Source organism: Asterias amurensis, chromosome 2 (genome assembly GCF_032118995.1).
Source record: "Asterias amurensis chromosome 2, ASM3211899v1".
Classification (NCBI taxonomy): domain Eukaryota; kingdom Metazoa; phylum Echinodermata; class Asteroidea; order Forcipulatida; family Asteriidae; genus Asterias; species Asterias amurensis.
The window spans coordinates 21,871,900-21,888,206 of record NC_092649.1 but is presented as its reverse complement, the minus strand read 5'-3'; the positions used below and the strand labels follow the sequence as shown (position 1 = coordinate 21,888,206).

At 41.0% G+C, this 16,307-nt stretch overlaps 1 protein-coding gene and 1 long non-coding RNA gene across 3 annotated transcripts; both read left to right on the top strand.

Annotated features, from left to right (window-relative positions):
* The first annotated feature begins 2,051 nt into the window (after positions 1 to 2,051).
* On the top strand, positions 2,052 to 13,774 carry LOC139933951 (uncharacterized). Of its 2 annotated transcripts, XR_011785657.1 has the most exons (4): positions 2,052 to 2,151; positions 8,111 to 8,374; positions 10,179 to 10,379; positions 10,981 to 13,774. It is a non-coding gene; the product is annotated as an uncharacterized lncRNA (long non-coding RNA). The 2 variants fall into 2 exon arrangements; XR_011785658.1 differs by lacking the exons at positions 2,052 to 2,151; positions 8,111 to 8,374 and adding an exon at positions 8,464 to 8,654.
* Positions 8,755 to 9,516, top strand: LOC139934084 (uncharacterized). Its single transcript, XM_071928377.1, has 2 exons — positions 8,755 to 9,052; positions 9,343 to 9,516. Exons 1-2 carry the CDS (start codon positions 8,807 to 8,809, stop codon positions 9,514 to 9,516), a joined length of 420 nt encoding a protein of 139 aa, XP_071784478.1. The 5' UTR covers positions 8,755 to 8,806.
* Positions 13,775 to 16,307: the final 2,533 nt, after the last annotated feature.

The following is a 16,307-nucleotide window of genomic DNA, read 5'->3' as shown; positions in this document are numbered from 1 at the left end:
TAGTTGAATCATCAGTGGACCAATGACGAGCTCTGGTACATGGCTGTGTGGTGTGTGTGGGAAGGGTGTAGCTGCAAAGTCAGTCCAGTGTAAAATTTGTAGGACATGGGTTCACAGGTGATGTAGTTGCGTGAAAGGTAGTCTTCAGGCTGCTAGCATCACGTTCTTGACATGTTTGAGATGGTTGAGTCGTTCTGCTACCTTGATGACATGATGGGTGCCGAGTGAGCTATTCAGATGCAGCATTGACATCCGGCATGAGGAGTTGATGGAAGAAGTTCAGGGAGCTGGCCCCATTTTTTAAATAAAAGGGGCCGTCCCTGAAGATGAAGGGCTAGGTATACACCACCTTCAATGATTAAATCCATCTTAAACACTTGTAAGAACTATGGCTACTCTAATGCCATGCTTGTAGTAGGCCTATAGGGATTGAGAGGTCTTTAAAACATCTGCCACACTGATGAGGCTACAGAGATGATTTTGGCATACATCAATTTCTGCAAAGCCATGATCATCCCAGAAAAGGTGTACACCTTCTAACACTTGCCCCAGTTTTTCACTGCCTATATCAATGGTCTGTGGATATTGGTCTGAAGTTATTTATATCTTCTATGATCAACTCTGATGTCCAAAATGCCCAAACCAGTTTCTATGAACAATTATTGACCCTGGCCCTTTGGAATTCCTATGAAGTGTTTTGAGCAGATTATTAAATGCATGTATTTGTCACAAACCAAAGATCGATCCATCAGTTTGCTTATAGAGCAAAACAAGGTGTAGGAGATGCTGTCTTTACTTTACCGCACAAAAAATATGCTCATCTTTAAACTATACAACGTCTTACGCTAGAGTTTTCTTTTTGGATCTGTCATCCGCAATTAATATAGGCTAAATTGTTGATGGATCAAATGCATAGCGTGGATGTAAACCCTATTAGTTGTGGATTTATAACAATAACAATAATAACAAAACATTCCCCAGATCGCTTAACAGCAAAATAAAAAGCTATAAGAAAACAAAACTGAAAGTAAATTTCCGAATTAAAACCCACAACAAAATTATATAAAATAGGCAAGTCCAGCTGTTACCTAAATTAAACCATTAAAAAAACTACAAACTACAAAAGGATTCCCAAAATTCTGTAAAACTATAGTAATTAAAAATTAAAAAGTTAAAAGCGAAAAAGATTATGGATTTGTTTAACTGTTCGATAGCAGAGCGTTTGTCGCAGTAATGTTTACGTTTTGGGGGTTTAACAAAGAAAAATTTACAAACCAATGACCTGTGTTGTACAGTGGTTTGTCTCATAACATCATAAAAATCATTAAAAAATGGTATTATCAAATCTGCTAGTAGGTTGCATGGTCTGTTCTATTCCTGTGACATTATTAGGTTTTTCATTGTGTTTTGTACACTTGTTTTACCCATTAAGTAAGAAACCAGAAAGGAAACTGACTGGGTAGATCTTTAAAATGTTGGTTGAACAAGGCAAATTGACTGGAGCTGGACTTGCAAGTCCTGCTCCCGTAAATTTGTCCTTGTTCAAACGCCATTTCTTTTTTTATATGCCCTTGCAGGAATCGTTCGGAATGAGACAGATGTGTTGGAAGATGTGAAGGGAGGCATTCCATCAGGGCCTCATGCAATGGCAGCTTAAGTGGCTCAAGCCCCTAAAGTGCTATTTGATGCCATGAAGCTTTATTGTAGTGAAATCATTGCTTGATGGCAAGTTGCAGATAGAGACACGGCCTGGAAAGCATAGGAGAATGAAATGTTCAAAAACGTCTTCAACTGTTTGTGTTCTGCTCAGATGTTGTCTAGCAACAAGGGGCACTCAGGTAATACTGCTAAGAATTATTATTACATTAGTAAAATTACTTTGCTAAGGTTGTCCCCCTGGTGGAAGAGCCCATTATGAGTGCATACTTATGTTTATCTCTCATTGTGGTTCTCATGCCTCTGTTTGTTCATCACAGAAATTTAAAATCACAACTTGCCATTCAATTAAAGTTCTCACTTTATTTCCAGATGTGGAACTTTACCAAGATGCATGACTTTACAGCTTCTTGTTTGATCGGAAATCAAGCATTATCAATGTTTGTGTCAAGGTCGGATCTACACTCAAGCTTGCAAGAAGAAGAATGGTATCAGGTCAGTACAGATTGCATCAATTTTGTAAATCTATGCAAAGGCACTTGTTTGTGAAAGCACAGTGCCAAATGTTACTTCTTATGTTATCACAAACAGCGTTGAAATTTGTAAATGATTCTGCATAAGTCATGCAGCGACACTTTTTGTGTCCTTCCAAGAGGAATTGCCCATTTTCATTGTTTGCGTATATTTCAGTGATGTTTTTAGAATGGACCATGCAATTACTACGCAATATCAAAGATCAAGTGTGTAAGGAATACCAGAATGAAACCCACTAGAAACGTGTATATCAAACAAAAGTAATTGATTTATAGAAATGGTACTTTAAAAATGTAAAATAGGAATAGACGAGATACCATTGCGACCCAGCAGTTTGCTCATAATAGTAATAATAAGTAAAAATTAAACACATTTTATAAAGCGCCAAATCCATTAAAAATGACCTCAAGCGCTTTACAACAATTAAAACTATCATGTAACCACAAAAAGCAAAATCATTAGAAGGTGAAAAATAACATCCCAAAAATATGATCATAAAACAATAAAGGTACAAGTACAAGTAAACAGAATATAATCAATCAAACATATAGTAAAAAAACATGTAGTTACCCAAGATACACAACAGATTTCCTATTTTAAATGCAACCTGTAAATAAAAAAGGTATAAAATACAATGAGAAGTGGGTGGAGGATCTTGGTAATATGTCTAGCCATGTTAGAGGTTGTTACGCCCCTGGATGCCATAATGGGGCAGAGGGAAACATCAGGATTGTGTATCTTGGGTTGATCGAAGAAACAAGGGCAGGAGGATGCAAAGGGCTTGGGATGACAGTAGATAGTTGTGATGATGGCTTGCCTGGTGATCTTGCATTTTTGTGGTGGGCATAGGGTTTCTTGGTAGGCGTCTGTTAGTGTTTGTCGACAGAATGTTAGTCACCTCATGGTTCTAGTTGTGATGGATATGACAACAGTGGCGGACATGATATAGATTGATTAGTCTTGAGGTATAGCTTAGATGGTGGCTCTAGTTTGTTTTGGTTGTGTCTTGGTAGCTTAGTGTTTTTTAGGTTTGCAAGACCAGGGTGTGGACTTGAGGTAGGGTTAGAGTTAGGGTTGTGGTTGATTGTGGACTGTGGTCCTGTCCACCTCTTCTATTCCTGTCATTGAATGCAGAATCACCAAGCAGCTCTGATCTTTCCGTCAGGCTCAAGCCATCGCACACCCATATACTGTCATTTTAAGACCTGTGCATCCTCCTACCCTTGTTTCTTCAGTGAACCCAAGATACATAATCCTGATTTTCTTTCCACCCATCAAGAGATATTTATAGATAAATGAATAGATAAATATAAAGAGATACTTATTGATAAATAAAAATAAAAAATTAAATAACTAAATTAATTACAATAAATTAACAAGCAAGTCAATAAATAAATAAATAACAAAAAGAATAAAGAAATAAAAAACAGTTTTATGAGCAAACCGCTGTGTCCCCATGGGATTTCCTCTGTACCTCATTTTACTAATTTACTTCTTAAAATAATTTCTCTATAGGCCTACCAATTACACTTTTACTGGCAATGATTGTGAAAGAAACTCTCAAACCACAAGTTCTCCTCATTCGCACTGATCCATTCATGCTGCTTATGGGTTTTATCGGGCACTAGTGGTCTTGAAGTATTTGTTTGGCTAAATAAAACAACTTGAGTCTACTTCACTGTACTTACCGGTAGAGTCTAATTACTAATTTGCATGTTCCCTATGCCGTGAGGCAATAATGCTAAAACTTCACTCACACACACACACACAATAGCGCCCTGCACCGTCCTACCCACAATATCCCGCGACATGCCTGCCACGTAGTCGTCCTCTTTTCTATTAGCCGCGAGTGGGTAAGGACGTAATAAATCTGTGTCCAATAGTTCACCGTTTTTGTGATAAAATAAGAGCGCCTTATCCTTTGCTGCAAGAGCTTTCCTAAAGACTAGAAGTTGTAGACTTATAGTTGTTGTAGAGAGTTTGAGAAACATATAGTTCGATTTCTATGAGTTAAATTATGAGTAGTGTAAAGAAATTGGGGAGGGCTTCGACTGTCAATACTGGGGTTGCGTCCGTTCCCGGGGGACAGTCAGAGCTCTCGGAGGGCTGCACCCGCGACACTCCGTCGCCTGGCTCGCAGCCCTTCAACCGGCCCCGCAGTTTCTTTCGGCTGCATCAGTTGTTGGACCCACCGATCAAAGAGGGGATGCTTTCGATCCCCTCTTCTGTCAGCATGCTTGGGTCAACCCAATTGAAGGTCAAACGCCCCGGCAAGGCCAAAACACTGGTGCCAGGGCAACGACCAAGAGAGGCAGTGCAAAGAGTGGCTCCATTCCGGAGTGCACCGTCCACTCTCCCAGCACCGCTTTGGGGTCTCTGAAGCCGGAGAGCTTCCTCCTCCACATGGCTCAGGGTACCCCGCCATCACCAACCAAGTGGATTCCACCACAAAGCAACTCATCCCCCAAAGAGGACGAGTTGGGCTCAAGTGTTCAACGGCTCTCAATTGCTGAACTGCGCCTTGTCCAGAGGGACATGGCCCGGGTACTGGACCTTCCGGCCGAGAAAACGGATGACTCCCCTGTTGAACGGCGATCGTTTAAGAGGAGGACAGGCTCTGCTCCGTGTGCATATGTACTGATCTTATTGAGGGCATTATGTCAGCTTCTTCTTGGATCGTTACCCCAAGCGGGCTGATTCATATTGTCGGTTCCCTGCCTGGGATTTCGATAAATATTTTTGGACCCAAGTCTTGCCGGACTCCGCGTCAGACAAACTGGCTGCGGACAGGGGGTAGATTTCCCATAACTTTCCGTTTGCCAACAAATTGTGTGGGAAAATGGAGGAGGTAATCAGGAAAATGGACTTGGGGTCTCGCTTCGGCATGCGCACATCGTCCTTCTTGTTTCTCTTGTCTGGATACCTCACACTGGCCGTCTATGAGGACTTGGCAGTTCCGGCTGATATGATGGTGGCAGCCCTCCATTGTCTGGAAAGCGGGCTGCACACTGTCCTGGATCAAGAGCTGGTTTTTTACCAATCTACAGGAGCGCGACGGCGATTCCATCAATGAAGCTCTAGACGGCAGTGCTTCCTCCTCCGCATGCTGCTCTATATTGGTGTAGTTGCAGCGGTGTCTTGATGTGGTGAAGTGGTGCTACAAGCTATCTAGGTGTTGATGGGACAGTGGGTTCAAGTGTTGTGGATGGCAGACTTGAAGTGTAGATAATGGAAGGAAGGGTTGAATGGAAATCAGTCATTGTTGTCTGCTTCCGGTGTACTTTAGTGTTTGGACAAAGGTGCCATCTGCTTTTCTGGTGACTTGAACATCTAGGAAAAACATGGTGTTGTTCTTCTCTTGTTCCATGGTGAATTTGATCAGTGGCTGCTGGTTTATTAGGTGTTGGAGGAACTGCCTTGCAGCTGGGTAAAACCTGAAAGGTATCATCAACATAGAAGAGCAGAGGCGAAGATCAACATTCTCGATGGAATCCAGTTGACAGTTGGAACAGAGTTCATACATGTATGAGCAAATTTGCCAGAACCAGTAATACAGGAGATCCAATGCCGACCCAGCTGGATAAAAGTACACAGGTTATTAGAAGTTTGTGGACTTGTTGAGAAGTGAGGCTTGTGCTATCTGTTATGAAAGGATCCACTTGTAGGCGTTGTTTGGTGATGAGACATGCTTCTTACTTGGGTATGTTTGGACGAGAGAGACTGTGTCACAACTGACAAAAATGTTAGATTGACTGAGGTGAATTTTCTTTAAAGTAAGTGATGTTGCATTTGATGTCTGTGATGGGTTTTCTAGGTAGGTGGCTGCCTAACCCCAACTATAAACCTATCCCTCACTCTCACATTCGCCTTAATCCTCAACCTAACCCTTTAACCCTTACTCTAAACGTTACTCTAACCCTAACTCACTTACAACACTTACAGGCACTGACTGACACTTGCGGATACCTACCGAGAAACCCCATACCAGACATTGAATGCAAAATCTCCCACCGGTTTGGTTTTTTTATTCAGTCCCTAAGTCATCAAAAAATCAGAAACCCACATACGTCATCTTAGCCCTCTGCATCATCCTGCCCTTGGATCTTTGGTCAACCCAAGATGATTGTTTGTTTTCTCTTCATTTTCTATCTTTGTGCCTAGTGTTTGTTTTTTGGTAACGGAACGGATGCTTGACAAATGCTATGGAAATGTGCAAGGAGTGTGAAAAAAACTATCATCAAGCAGAGACAAAAGAGTACCTACAGGCAAAGATTGCAGCATGGAGAGCTTGTCTGGAAACTAAGGGTCTGAAGATAACGGCTGGGAAGACCATAGTGATGGTTAGTTAAATCATCAGTGGACCAATGACGAGCTCTGGTACATGGCTGTGTGGTGTGTGTTGGAAGGGTGCAGATGCAAAGTCAGTCCAGTGTAAAATTTGTAGGACATGGGTTCACAGGTGATGTAGTTGCGTGAAAGGTAGTCTTCAGGCTGCTAGCATCACGTTCTTGACATGTTTGAGATGGTTGAGTCGTTCTGCTACCTTGATGACATGATGGGTGCCGAGTGAGCTATTCAGATGCAGCATTGACATCCGACATGAGGAGTTGATGGAAGAAGTTCAGGGAGCTGGCCCCATTTTTTAAATAAAAGGGGCCGTCCCTGAAGATGAAGGGCTAGGTATACACCACCTTCAATGATTAAATCCATCTTAAACACTTGTAAGAACTATGGCTACTCTAATGGCATGCTTGTAGTAGGCCTATAGGGATTGAGAGGTCTTTAAAACATCTGCCACACTGATGAGGCTACAGAGATGATTTTGGCATACATCAATTTCTGCAAAGCCATGATCATCCCAGAAAAGGTGTACACCTTCTAACACTTGCCCCAGTTTTTCACTGCCTATATCAATGGTCTTTGGATATTGGTCTGAAGTTATTTATATCTTCTATGATCAACTCTGATATCCAAAATGCCCAAACCAGTTTCTATGAACAATTATTGACCCTGGCCCTTTGGAATTCCTATGAAGTGTTTTGAGCAGATTATTAAATGCATGTATTTGTCACAAACCAAAGATCGATCCATCAGTTTGCTTATAGAGCAAAACAAGGTGTAGGAGATGCTGTCTTTACTTTACCGCACAAAAAATATGCTCATCTTTAAACTATACAACGTCTTACGCTAGAGTTTTCTTTTTGGATCTGTCATCCGCAATTAATATAGGCTAAATTGTTGATGGATCAAATGCATAGCGTGGATGTAAACCCTATTAGTTGTGGATTTATAACAATAACAATAATAACAAAACATTCCCCAAATCGCTTAACAGCAAAATAAAAAGCTATAAGAAAACAAAACTGAAAGTAAATTTCTGAATTAAAACCCACAATAAAATTATATAAAATAGGCAAGTCCAGCTGTTACCTTAGTTAAACCATTAAAAAAAAATACAAACTACAAAAGGATTCCAAAAATTCTGTAAAACTATAGTAATTAAAAATTAAGAAGTTAAAAGCAAACAAAAATTATGGATTTGTTTAACTGTTCGATAGCAGAGCGTTTGTCGCAGTAATGTTTAAGTTTTGGGGGTTTAACAAAGAAAAATTTACGAACCAATGACATGTGTAGTACAGTGGTTTGTCTCATATCATCATAAAAATCATTAAAAAGTTGTTTTATCAAATCTGCTAGTAGGTTGCATGGTCTGTTCTATTCCTGTGACATTATTAGGTTTTCATTGTGTTTTGTACACTTGTTTTACCCATTAAGTAAGAAACCAATTAGGAAAATGACTGGGTAGATCTTTAAAATGTTGGTTGAACAAGGCAAATTGACTGGAGCTGGACTTGCAAGTCCTGCTCCCGTAAATTTGCCCTTGTTCAAACCCCATTTCTTTTTTTATATGCCCTTGCAGGAATCGTTCGGAATGAGACAACAGATGTGTTGGAAGATGTGAAGGGAGGCATTCCATCAGGGCCTCATGCAATGGCAGCTTAAGTGGCTCAAGCCCCTAAAGTGCTATTTGATGCCATGAAGCTTTATTGTAGTGAAATCATTGCCTGATGGCAAGTTGCAGATAGAGACGCGGCCTGGAAAGCATAGGAGAATGAGACGTTCAAAAACATCTTCAACTGTGTGTATTCTGCTCAGATGTTGTCTAGCAACAAGGGGCACTCAGGTAATACTGCCAAGAATTATTATTACATTAGTAAAAATACTTTGCTAAGGTTGTCCCCCTGGTGGAAGAGCCCATTATGAGTGCATACTTATGAGTACACTTCACTCTACTGACCTGTAGAGCGAATACTACAATTGCATTGTTCCCTATGCCGGCAGGCAAAAAGCTAAGAGTTTTACACACAATAGCGCCCTCAAGAGTCCTATCCCCAACGCCCTGTGACATGCGCACCACGTCGGCAGCCTCTCTTTCTCTTAGCCGGCAAAGGCAGCGGACGTAAGTAAGTGATTGTCCGTATTGGGGTAGATTCTTTGCCCCTTTTAGCTATAATAAGAGTGTAGTTTAGCAGCTATCCTATAGCAGGATAGTCTGTAAGTGTTGAGAATTTCTAGTAGAGTTGTTGAGAAATTCTAAAGTGAGATTTAATAAAATATGAGTTATAAGAAATTGGGGAGGACAGGGCTTGTCGACGTAGGGGGGACCTACATCCCTCCGAGACAGCCCAAGTCCTTGGGGGATTGCGACGGTGACATTACGTCGACGCCAAAGCTATCTCCCAGTCAGCCCCCTCAGCCATCGCCAGCTGCCGGGGCTGACGGATCTGTAACCGGCCGAGCGGGGGACCTACGGTCTCACCGTCTCTGCCTGGATCCCCCCGACAGCAGGGGAAACGCCCCGGTAAGGCCAAAAAATTGCCTAGTATCTGGGTGACACCCAAGAAGGGACGAGTTGGTAAGCTGGACTCCACTACGAGGCTCGCCCCATCGATCCCAGGCCAGCCAGCGGTGCACGCACAGCCAGAGGGGGTACCCCTCCACGGCTCGGTGCACCCAGGGCTGAGTACATGTACAGGGTATGCACAGCCGGAGAAATTACCTCTCCACGGCTCGGTGCACCCGGCCCCCCACAGTGCACACGCAAGTACCGCGGTGCCCAGGGATGGCCTTTTGTACCGCTGCCCTGACCAGGCAGCCTGCGCTATCGGGCTCGGGGCGCTGGCGGTTGCCAAGGAGATTGGCAACGGGGTACAGACCCCCTGGGGCCCCGTCGGATCGCTACGTTCCGAAAGGTCGGCCTCCACTTCAGGGTTTACCCGCTGCTTGGGTATTCCCGCCCGGCAGCCGCCCTCCGATACTACATAGGACTTTGCTTTGGGGACGCCCCTCCAAAAAGGGCAAGAAAGCCCGCCCTCGAGTCCCAGCTCAAGCGGCTCTACCTCCGGTTGTCCCCACCGTGACAAACGTCAAAAGGGTGGGGACCCGATCTCGAGGGAAGAATTTTTAGAAGCTTTTCACACCCTCGCGGCCTCAATTACGGGTCGTCACGAGGGTGGTGGACAAGGCCCGTCTGACTTAGCCACCGAACTGGTGCCCCATAGTCAACACGGCCGTGGGTGGCTTGCACTGGGCCAATGGGGACTCCCCCACACGGCTAGCAGTGCGCCAGATTCTCCCCTCACAACCGCCCGCTAACCCGTACGTTCAGGGGCGTGTGGCTACCACCCAATGGGACCCCCCCCCCCGGGGGGCCCGCCTTGCATCAGTCTGCACCCGTCGGCGGCCTTTGAGTCTGACCACGGGCGCCGTGATGAGGCCGGTTCAGAATCCCGTTCCTCGTTGACATCTCGTCCCTCCGACTCGACCGACTCGGCCAATGAGGAGGACGAGCTGGTCAGCTCCATCCAACGGTTGTCAGTCTCCGAGACCGAGCTACGCTTGGATCGTCGACCGTTTCATTGGAGAGTGTGGTGGAGAGGCGAAGTATTGTTCCTAACAGCAGAATGTTTGTTTTTGTTTGCTTGCAGGGCTCGATAAGCGACTCGAGTCAAAAGGCTGCTAGAGCGTTGTATGTAGTCTGTTACATGCAGTCACGCCTTGGATACTTCATCAACCTGAAGAAGAGCCAATTGCAGCCGGTTTCACGGATGGTGCATTTGGGTCTAGGGGTTTGTTGAAACTCCCTATCTTTCTGGATCCCGGATAAGAAGAAGTGCTCATTCGCCCGTGTAAGAGAGGACATGCGTATCTGTTTTATGAAAAATAAAAAACAAAACCAAATAATCGTTATGTGGGATTTCTTGAAAATTTACAAGGCAGAAATACAATCTTGGAAGGTTTGACGTAACACCATATAATGACAGTCTTTCTGTGAGTTGGCGTAGTTTTGAAAAGAACTTTACAGGAGTTAATGCAAAACCAGAACATAAGGAGTCCACATGCAACAAAACCATGGGGGCAGGTTTTCTTTATGTCTGATAGAAAACCTGACCTGACCTTATAATAAAAACAGAAAGACGGTACTGGAATTTATGCTTTAAATCTTTCTTTTTCCGGGGGTTATTTTGTAATTCCGAAATCCTGACCTTTTGCCCTTTAGTTTCAAATGGACAGGTTGCCGTTATTGTTAATCCCTGTATTCGGCTCAATGAGATGTTAAATATGAGTAGTATGAGTAGTAGATTGTTATTATAAAAACATAAGTAAGTTCAGCATGTTTCCACAATAATTCTGATGGTTGGAAAGTCTTGATTACCTACTGAGTTGTGGTAACCAATATTTTTTTTTATACAAGTGATTTTTTCTTATTTGAACTTTTTATTTGTGCAGTACTTTGATAACATCTTCAAGGTTATGGCTCCTGAATTGACTGCAAACTTGCAAAGGTTTGGATCCTATTGGGAGAGAAGAGATCAGGTGAGGAGGGCAACTCGAGGAATGTGCCCCCCCCCCCCCCCCCCGTTACTTTTTAAGCTTGATGCGGCCATGGACTGACACTTCACTCCCAAAACTCAGTGCATGCATGAAGGACATTCACCAATGGGCGACTACGAACAAGATGCTAATTGCCGCAAAAACAGTGGGTTTTTTTTGTTTGTTTTTTTTCATCAAGATTTTTGAAACAGCAAAATCACTTTCATCATAGTTGGAGATGTAAAGTTAATACACTCATCAGAAGCAAGAAATCTCAGTGCAGTCATGGATGAACATCTATCACTGAAAGCCCATGTTAACATCCTATTATGCTTCTCTTCAATGCCTGCCATCCGAAAGATTTTATTTTTTATTTAATTTTTTTGAAAATGATGATCCACACAATTATGTTGTACCTGGAACTTGTTTGGTTTTTCTTTTTGTGTTGTTGACCTAACACAACCGACAAGTTTGTTGAAGCAAACTTTTGACTCATCAAAATGTTGAACCGTTTTAGTTCAGAAAGTAAATGGAAAACCTCACAGTTTTGAAGTACATGAGTTTATTATCCATTACTTTTATTCCACTACTTTAAAAGTTATTCTGTCCAACCAGGTCTATGTCATAAAAAACTCTTCCATAGCCTAAAATAGGTCTCCAAAATGTTTAGATAAAATTAATGAAATCATTGATTGTGATTGAAATTGTTGAGTTTGAGATGTGATGATTTTTAGCAAGACAGTTTTAATAACAAGTACTGAGCCTGACAATTGAATGTTGCCTGACACTCCTAAAGGGACACTTCGTTTTTGAGTTGGGTGTTTTTGGCTTTAGAAAGTGCTTGCTATGAAGTGGATGTGGTTGCAAGTAGGTTTTAAAACTAGAAATTAACGATCCACACAAATAAACCTGAAATGGTATTTGCATGGGATTGCAGTGACATAGTCTGCCATTTTGTTGAAGCAAATTCTAGACTCCTAAAAAATGGCAGACTATTTAAAAAGTACACAAGTAAATGGAAGTTTTGACTAAAGAAAGAAAAAAAAAAGGAAGTAAAAAAAAAAAAAAAACCACAGTTTTGATAGTGTAAATTATTATACATTGTACACTACATGTACTTTCAAAACAGGTTTCCAACCAGATAATAACAAAATATTACATAACATGAAAGACAGTGGATACTATCTGTGGGTTAATTCTCAAAATAATCATTAGCATATGACCTTACTTGGTAACTAGTAATGGGGAGCTGTTGATAGCTGTTGTTTTCAAGAAAGAAGAAGTTTTGCTCAAATTTGATTTCGGTACCTGAGATTTTGAATTTGAAGTCTCGAAATCAAGCATCTGAATGCACACAACTTCGTGTGACAAGGTGTTTTTTCTTCCATTATTATCTCGCAACTTTGACGACTGAGAAAGAAGTAATTTTCCTCAAATTGGACTTCGGTACCTCGGATTTATAATTTGAGGTCTCGAAATCAAGCATCTGAATGCACACAACTTCGTGTGACAAGGTGTTTTTTCTCTTATTAGTATCTCGCAACTTTGACGACTGATTAATCTCAAATTTTCACAGGTTTGTTATTTTATGCATATATTGAGATACATCAAGTGAGAAGACTGATCTTAGACAAATTACCAACAGTGTCCAGTGTCTTTAAAGGGACATGTTGGCTGTTTGTGGCTTTAGAAAGTGCCTGCTATGAAAAGATTGTTGTTAATATGTTTCAAATTGATTGATCCACACTACCTGGAAATTGTTTGGTTTTCTGTTTACCCTCTTGATCACATTCTGTCATTTTGTTGAAACAAATGCTTGACTCCCCAAAATGGCTGACTATTTTAGTTCACAGAGTAATTGGAAAACCTCACAGTTTTGAGGCACATTAGTGTAAATATTGATACCCTACATTTAAAACATGTGTCCAACCAGGGCCAAAATTTATAAAGCTGTTATACAGAAAACACTGTTGACAAATTACTTTGCTAATACAAGTATAATTGAGTGGGGCACCTAAGTCACAACAGTGTGAAACTTAAAGGAACGTTACAGAGCTGGGAGACACAAAAGTCACAGAAGATCAAAAATATGAATAGCAAAACTGTGTGAGGTATTTATGAATGTTGAATTACATCACATGCCAAAAGGGACATGTATCATCTGGGTTTAGTGTTTTGTGCTCAAGAAAGATATTGCTATGAAAGAATGAATATGGTTGGAAAGATGTTTCAAATTTAGTAAATAATGACCCACATAAATATACCTGAAAATTGTTTAGTTTTCTGTTTATACCCTCTTGAACTGTCTGCCATTTTGTTGAAGCAAATTCATTATCTAAAGAGCCAAATTTTAAAGCAATGTATTTCTAAAAGGCTTTAATAAATATTATTTGTTGAAAATTGAGATGAATTTACAAAATACAAATTTTGATTTTGAGTACTAATCCTGACCTTCTAATTGAAATAGAGAAATGACGAATTGTTTGAGTGTGTTTTGTCAAAAGCATGTATGATTTTGCATGGATTCTTTGTTGCTCTGCAACAGAAGGGGCTTAAATTTGTTTGAGCCAAATGATCAAAGAATGCCCCCGACAATTCTTCATATTTCAGTGTCTTTGATGATTTTCACTTTTTTTATTTATTTGTTGTTGTCCACTTGTTGTAAAGTGTTCTGTGGAGATTGTGTAATAAAATAAACAAAGTTCATTGATTCTGTGAATATGGTGTGCGGACATAATTTTATGTTTTTCTTATGATAAAAGCCAATTTTATTTAGCAGCCTCCTTGCAATAAGCCACTTCGGAATGTCAGTGGCGCATGTCTGTTACTGTTGACAACGCATTTTGTCTATCTCCCTTTATCTTTTGGCAATACTTTGTCTATCTCCCTTAACCTTTTGACAACACTTTGTCTATCTCCCTTAACCTTTTGACAATACCAGTGGGTATTGTCAAAAGGTTAAGGAATAAAGACAAAATACGTTGTCAGCAGTAACAGACATGCGCCACTGACATTCCGAAGTGGCTTATTCCCCATTGGCCACTAGCACCAAGGTCTTCTTCTCCCCGCAATCTGAACCACAGCAGCCAGAAAATGGGTGTTCTTTGACTAACTTTTAATTTAAAATTGTTGATACGATGGTTTAAAATTAAACTCGAACACATGATTAGTAAGAAGGAGCAGTGGCCCAGTGGAAGGGCTCCCGACTCCATACCCAAAGGTAGTGGGTTCGAATCATGGGTGTTCTTTTACTAAGTTTTAATTTCAAATTGTTGTTACGAAGGGTTAAAATTAAACTCGAACACATGATTAGTAAGACGGAGCATTGGCCCAGTGGAAGGGTACTGTGTTACTAAGTTTAAATTTGAAATTGTTGATACGAAGGTTTCAAATTAAACTCGAACACATGATTAGTAAGAAGGAGCAGTGGAAGGGCTCCCGACTCCATACCCAAAGGTACTTGGTTCGAATCATGGGTCTTTTGTTTACTAAGTTTTAATTTAAAATTGTTGATACGAAGGTATAAAATTAAACTCGAACACTTCATGAGCAAGAATGAGCAGTGGCCCAGTGGAAGGGTTCCCGACTCCATTCCCAAAGGTACTGGGTTCGAATCATGGGTGTTCTTTTACTAAGTTTGAATTTAAAATGCAGAGTTCTTTTGATTGTTGGAAACAGTTTCTATTGTAAAACAGAATTTCAGAAGCTTTATACTGTGAAACTTCTCAGATTCAACACATAAATACATACAGTGTACCTACATTGACACATTAATTTTAACTTAAATGTAGGGGCATGCATGCATGAGGGTCTGCACGTTTATAGCCCAGTGGCAGAAGTTTGTGCAGTAAAGACAAGACAAGGCAGTACCATAAACAGGTTCACAGGCAAAATATTTCTTGGAACTATCCGTTCAATTGTTTTAATACTTTATAAATGTAGTTGTATACAATAAAATATGAGTTATAGGAATTTGGGGAGGACAGGGCTTGTCGACGTAGTACGAAGGTTTAAAATTAAACTCGTACACATAAGGAGCAGTGGCCCCGTGGAAGGGTTACCGACTTCTTACCAAAAGGTACTGGGTTCGAATCATGGGTGTTTTTTTTTATTAAGTTTTATTTTCAAATTGTTGATACGAAGTTTTAAAATTAAACTCGATCACATAATTAGTAAGATGGAGCAGTGGCCCAGTGGAAGGGCTCCTGGCTCCATAACCAAAGGTACCGGGTTCGAATCATGGGTGTTCTTTTATTAACTTTTTATTTTTAATTGTTGATACGAAGGTTTTAAATTAAACTCAAACACATGATTAGTAAGAAGGAGCAGTGGCCCAGTGGAAGGGCTCCCGACTCCATACCCAAAGGTAGTGGGTTCGAATCATGGGTGTTCTTTTACTAAGTTTTAATTTCAAATTGTTGATGCGAAGGTTTTAAATTAAACTCAAACACTTGATGAGCAAGAATGAGCAGTGGCCCAGTGGAAGGGTTCCCGACTCCATACCCAAAGGTACTGGGTTCGAATCATGTGTCTTTTTTTTTTAGTAAGTTCAAACTTGAATTTGTTGATACGAAGGTTTAAAATTGAACACTTGATGAGCAAGAATGAGCAGTGGCCCAGTGGAAGGGTTCCCGACTCTACACCCAAAGGTACTAGGTTCAAATAATGTGTGTTCTTTTACTAACGTTTAATTTAAAATTGTTGATACGAAGGTTTAAAATTAAACTTGAACACTTGACGAGCAAGAATGAGCAGTGGCCTAGTGGAAGGGTTCCCGACTTCATACCCAAAGGTACTGGGTTTGTGTGATCGGTGTTCTTTTACTAACTTTTAATTTAAAATTGTTGATGAGAAGGTTTAAAATTAAACTCGAACACATGATTAGTAAGAAGGAGCAGTGGCCCAGTGGAAGGGCTCCCGACTCCATACCCAAAGGTACTGGGTTCGAATAATGGGTGTTCGTTTACTAACTTTTAATTTAAAATTGTTTATGAGACGGTTAAAAATTAAATTCGAACACATAATTAGTTAGAAGGTGCAGTGGCCCAGTGGAAGGGCTTCCTACTCCATACCCAAAGGTACAGGGTTCGAATCATCGGTGTTCTTTTACTATGTTTTAATTTAAAATTGTTGATGAGAAGGTTTTGAATTAAACTCGAACACATGATTAGTAAGAAGGAGCAGTGGCCTAGGAGAAGGGCTCCCGACTCCATACCCAAAGGTACTAGGTTCGAATCATGGGT

What these genes read in the sequence shown, in the direction of transcription:
- LOC139934084 (XM_071928377.1), top strand. Translation starts at nt 8,807, where the DNA reads ATGAGTTATAAGAAATTGGGGAGGACAGGGCTTGTCGACGTAGGGGGG. An exon ending in ACAGCAGGGGAAACGCCCCG is followed by an intron (nt 9,053 to 9,342) that starts GTAAGGCCAAAA and finishes TGCCCTGACCAG; the next exon opens with GCAGCCTGCGCTATCGGGCT.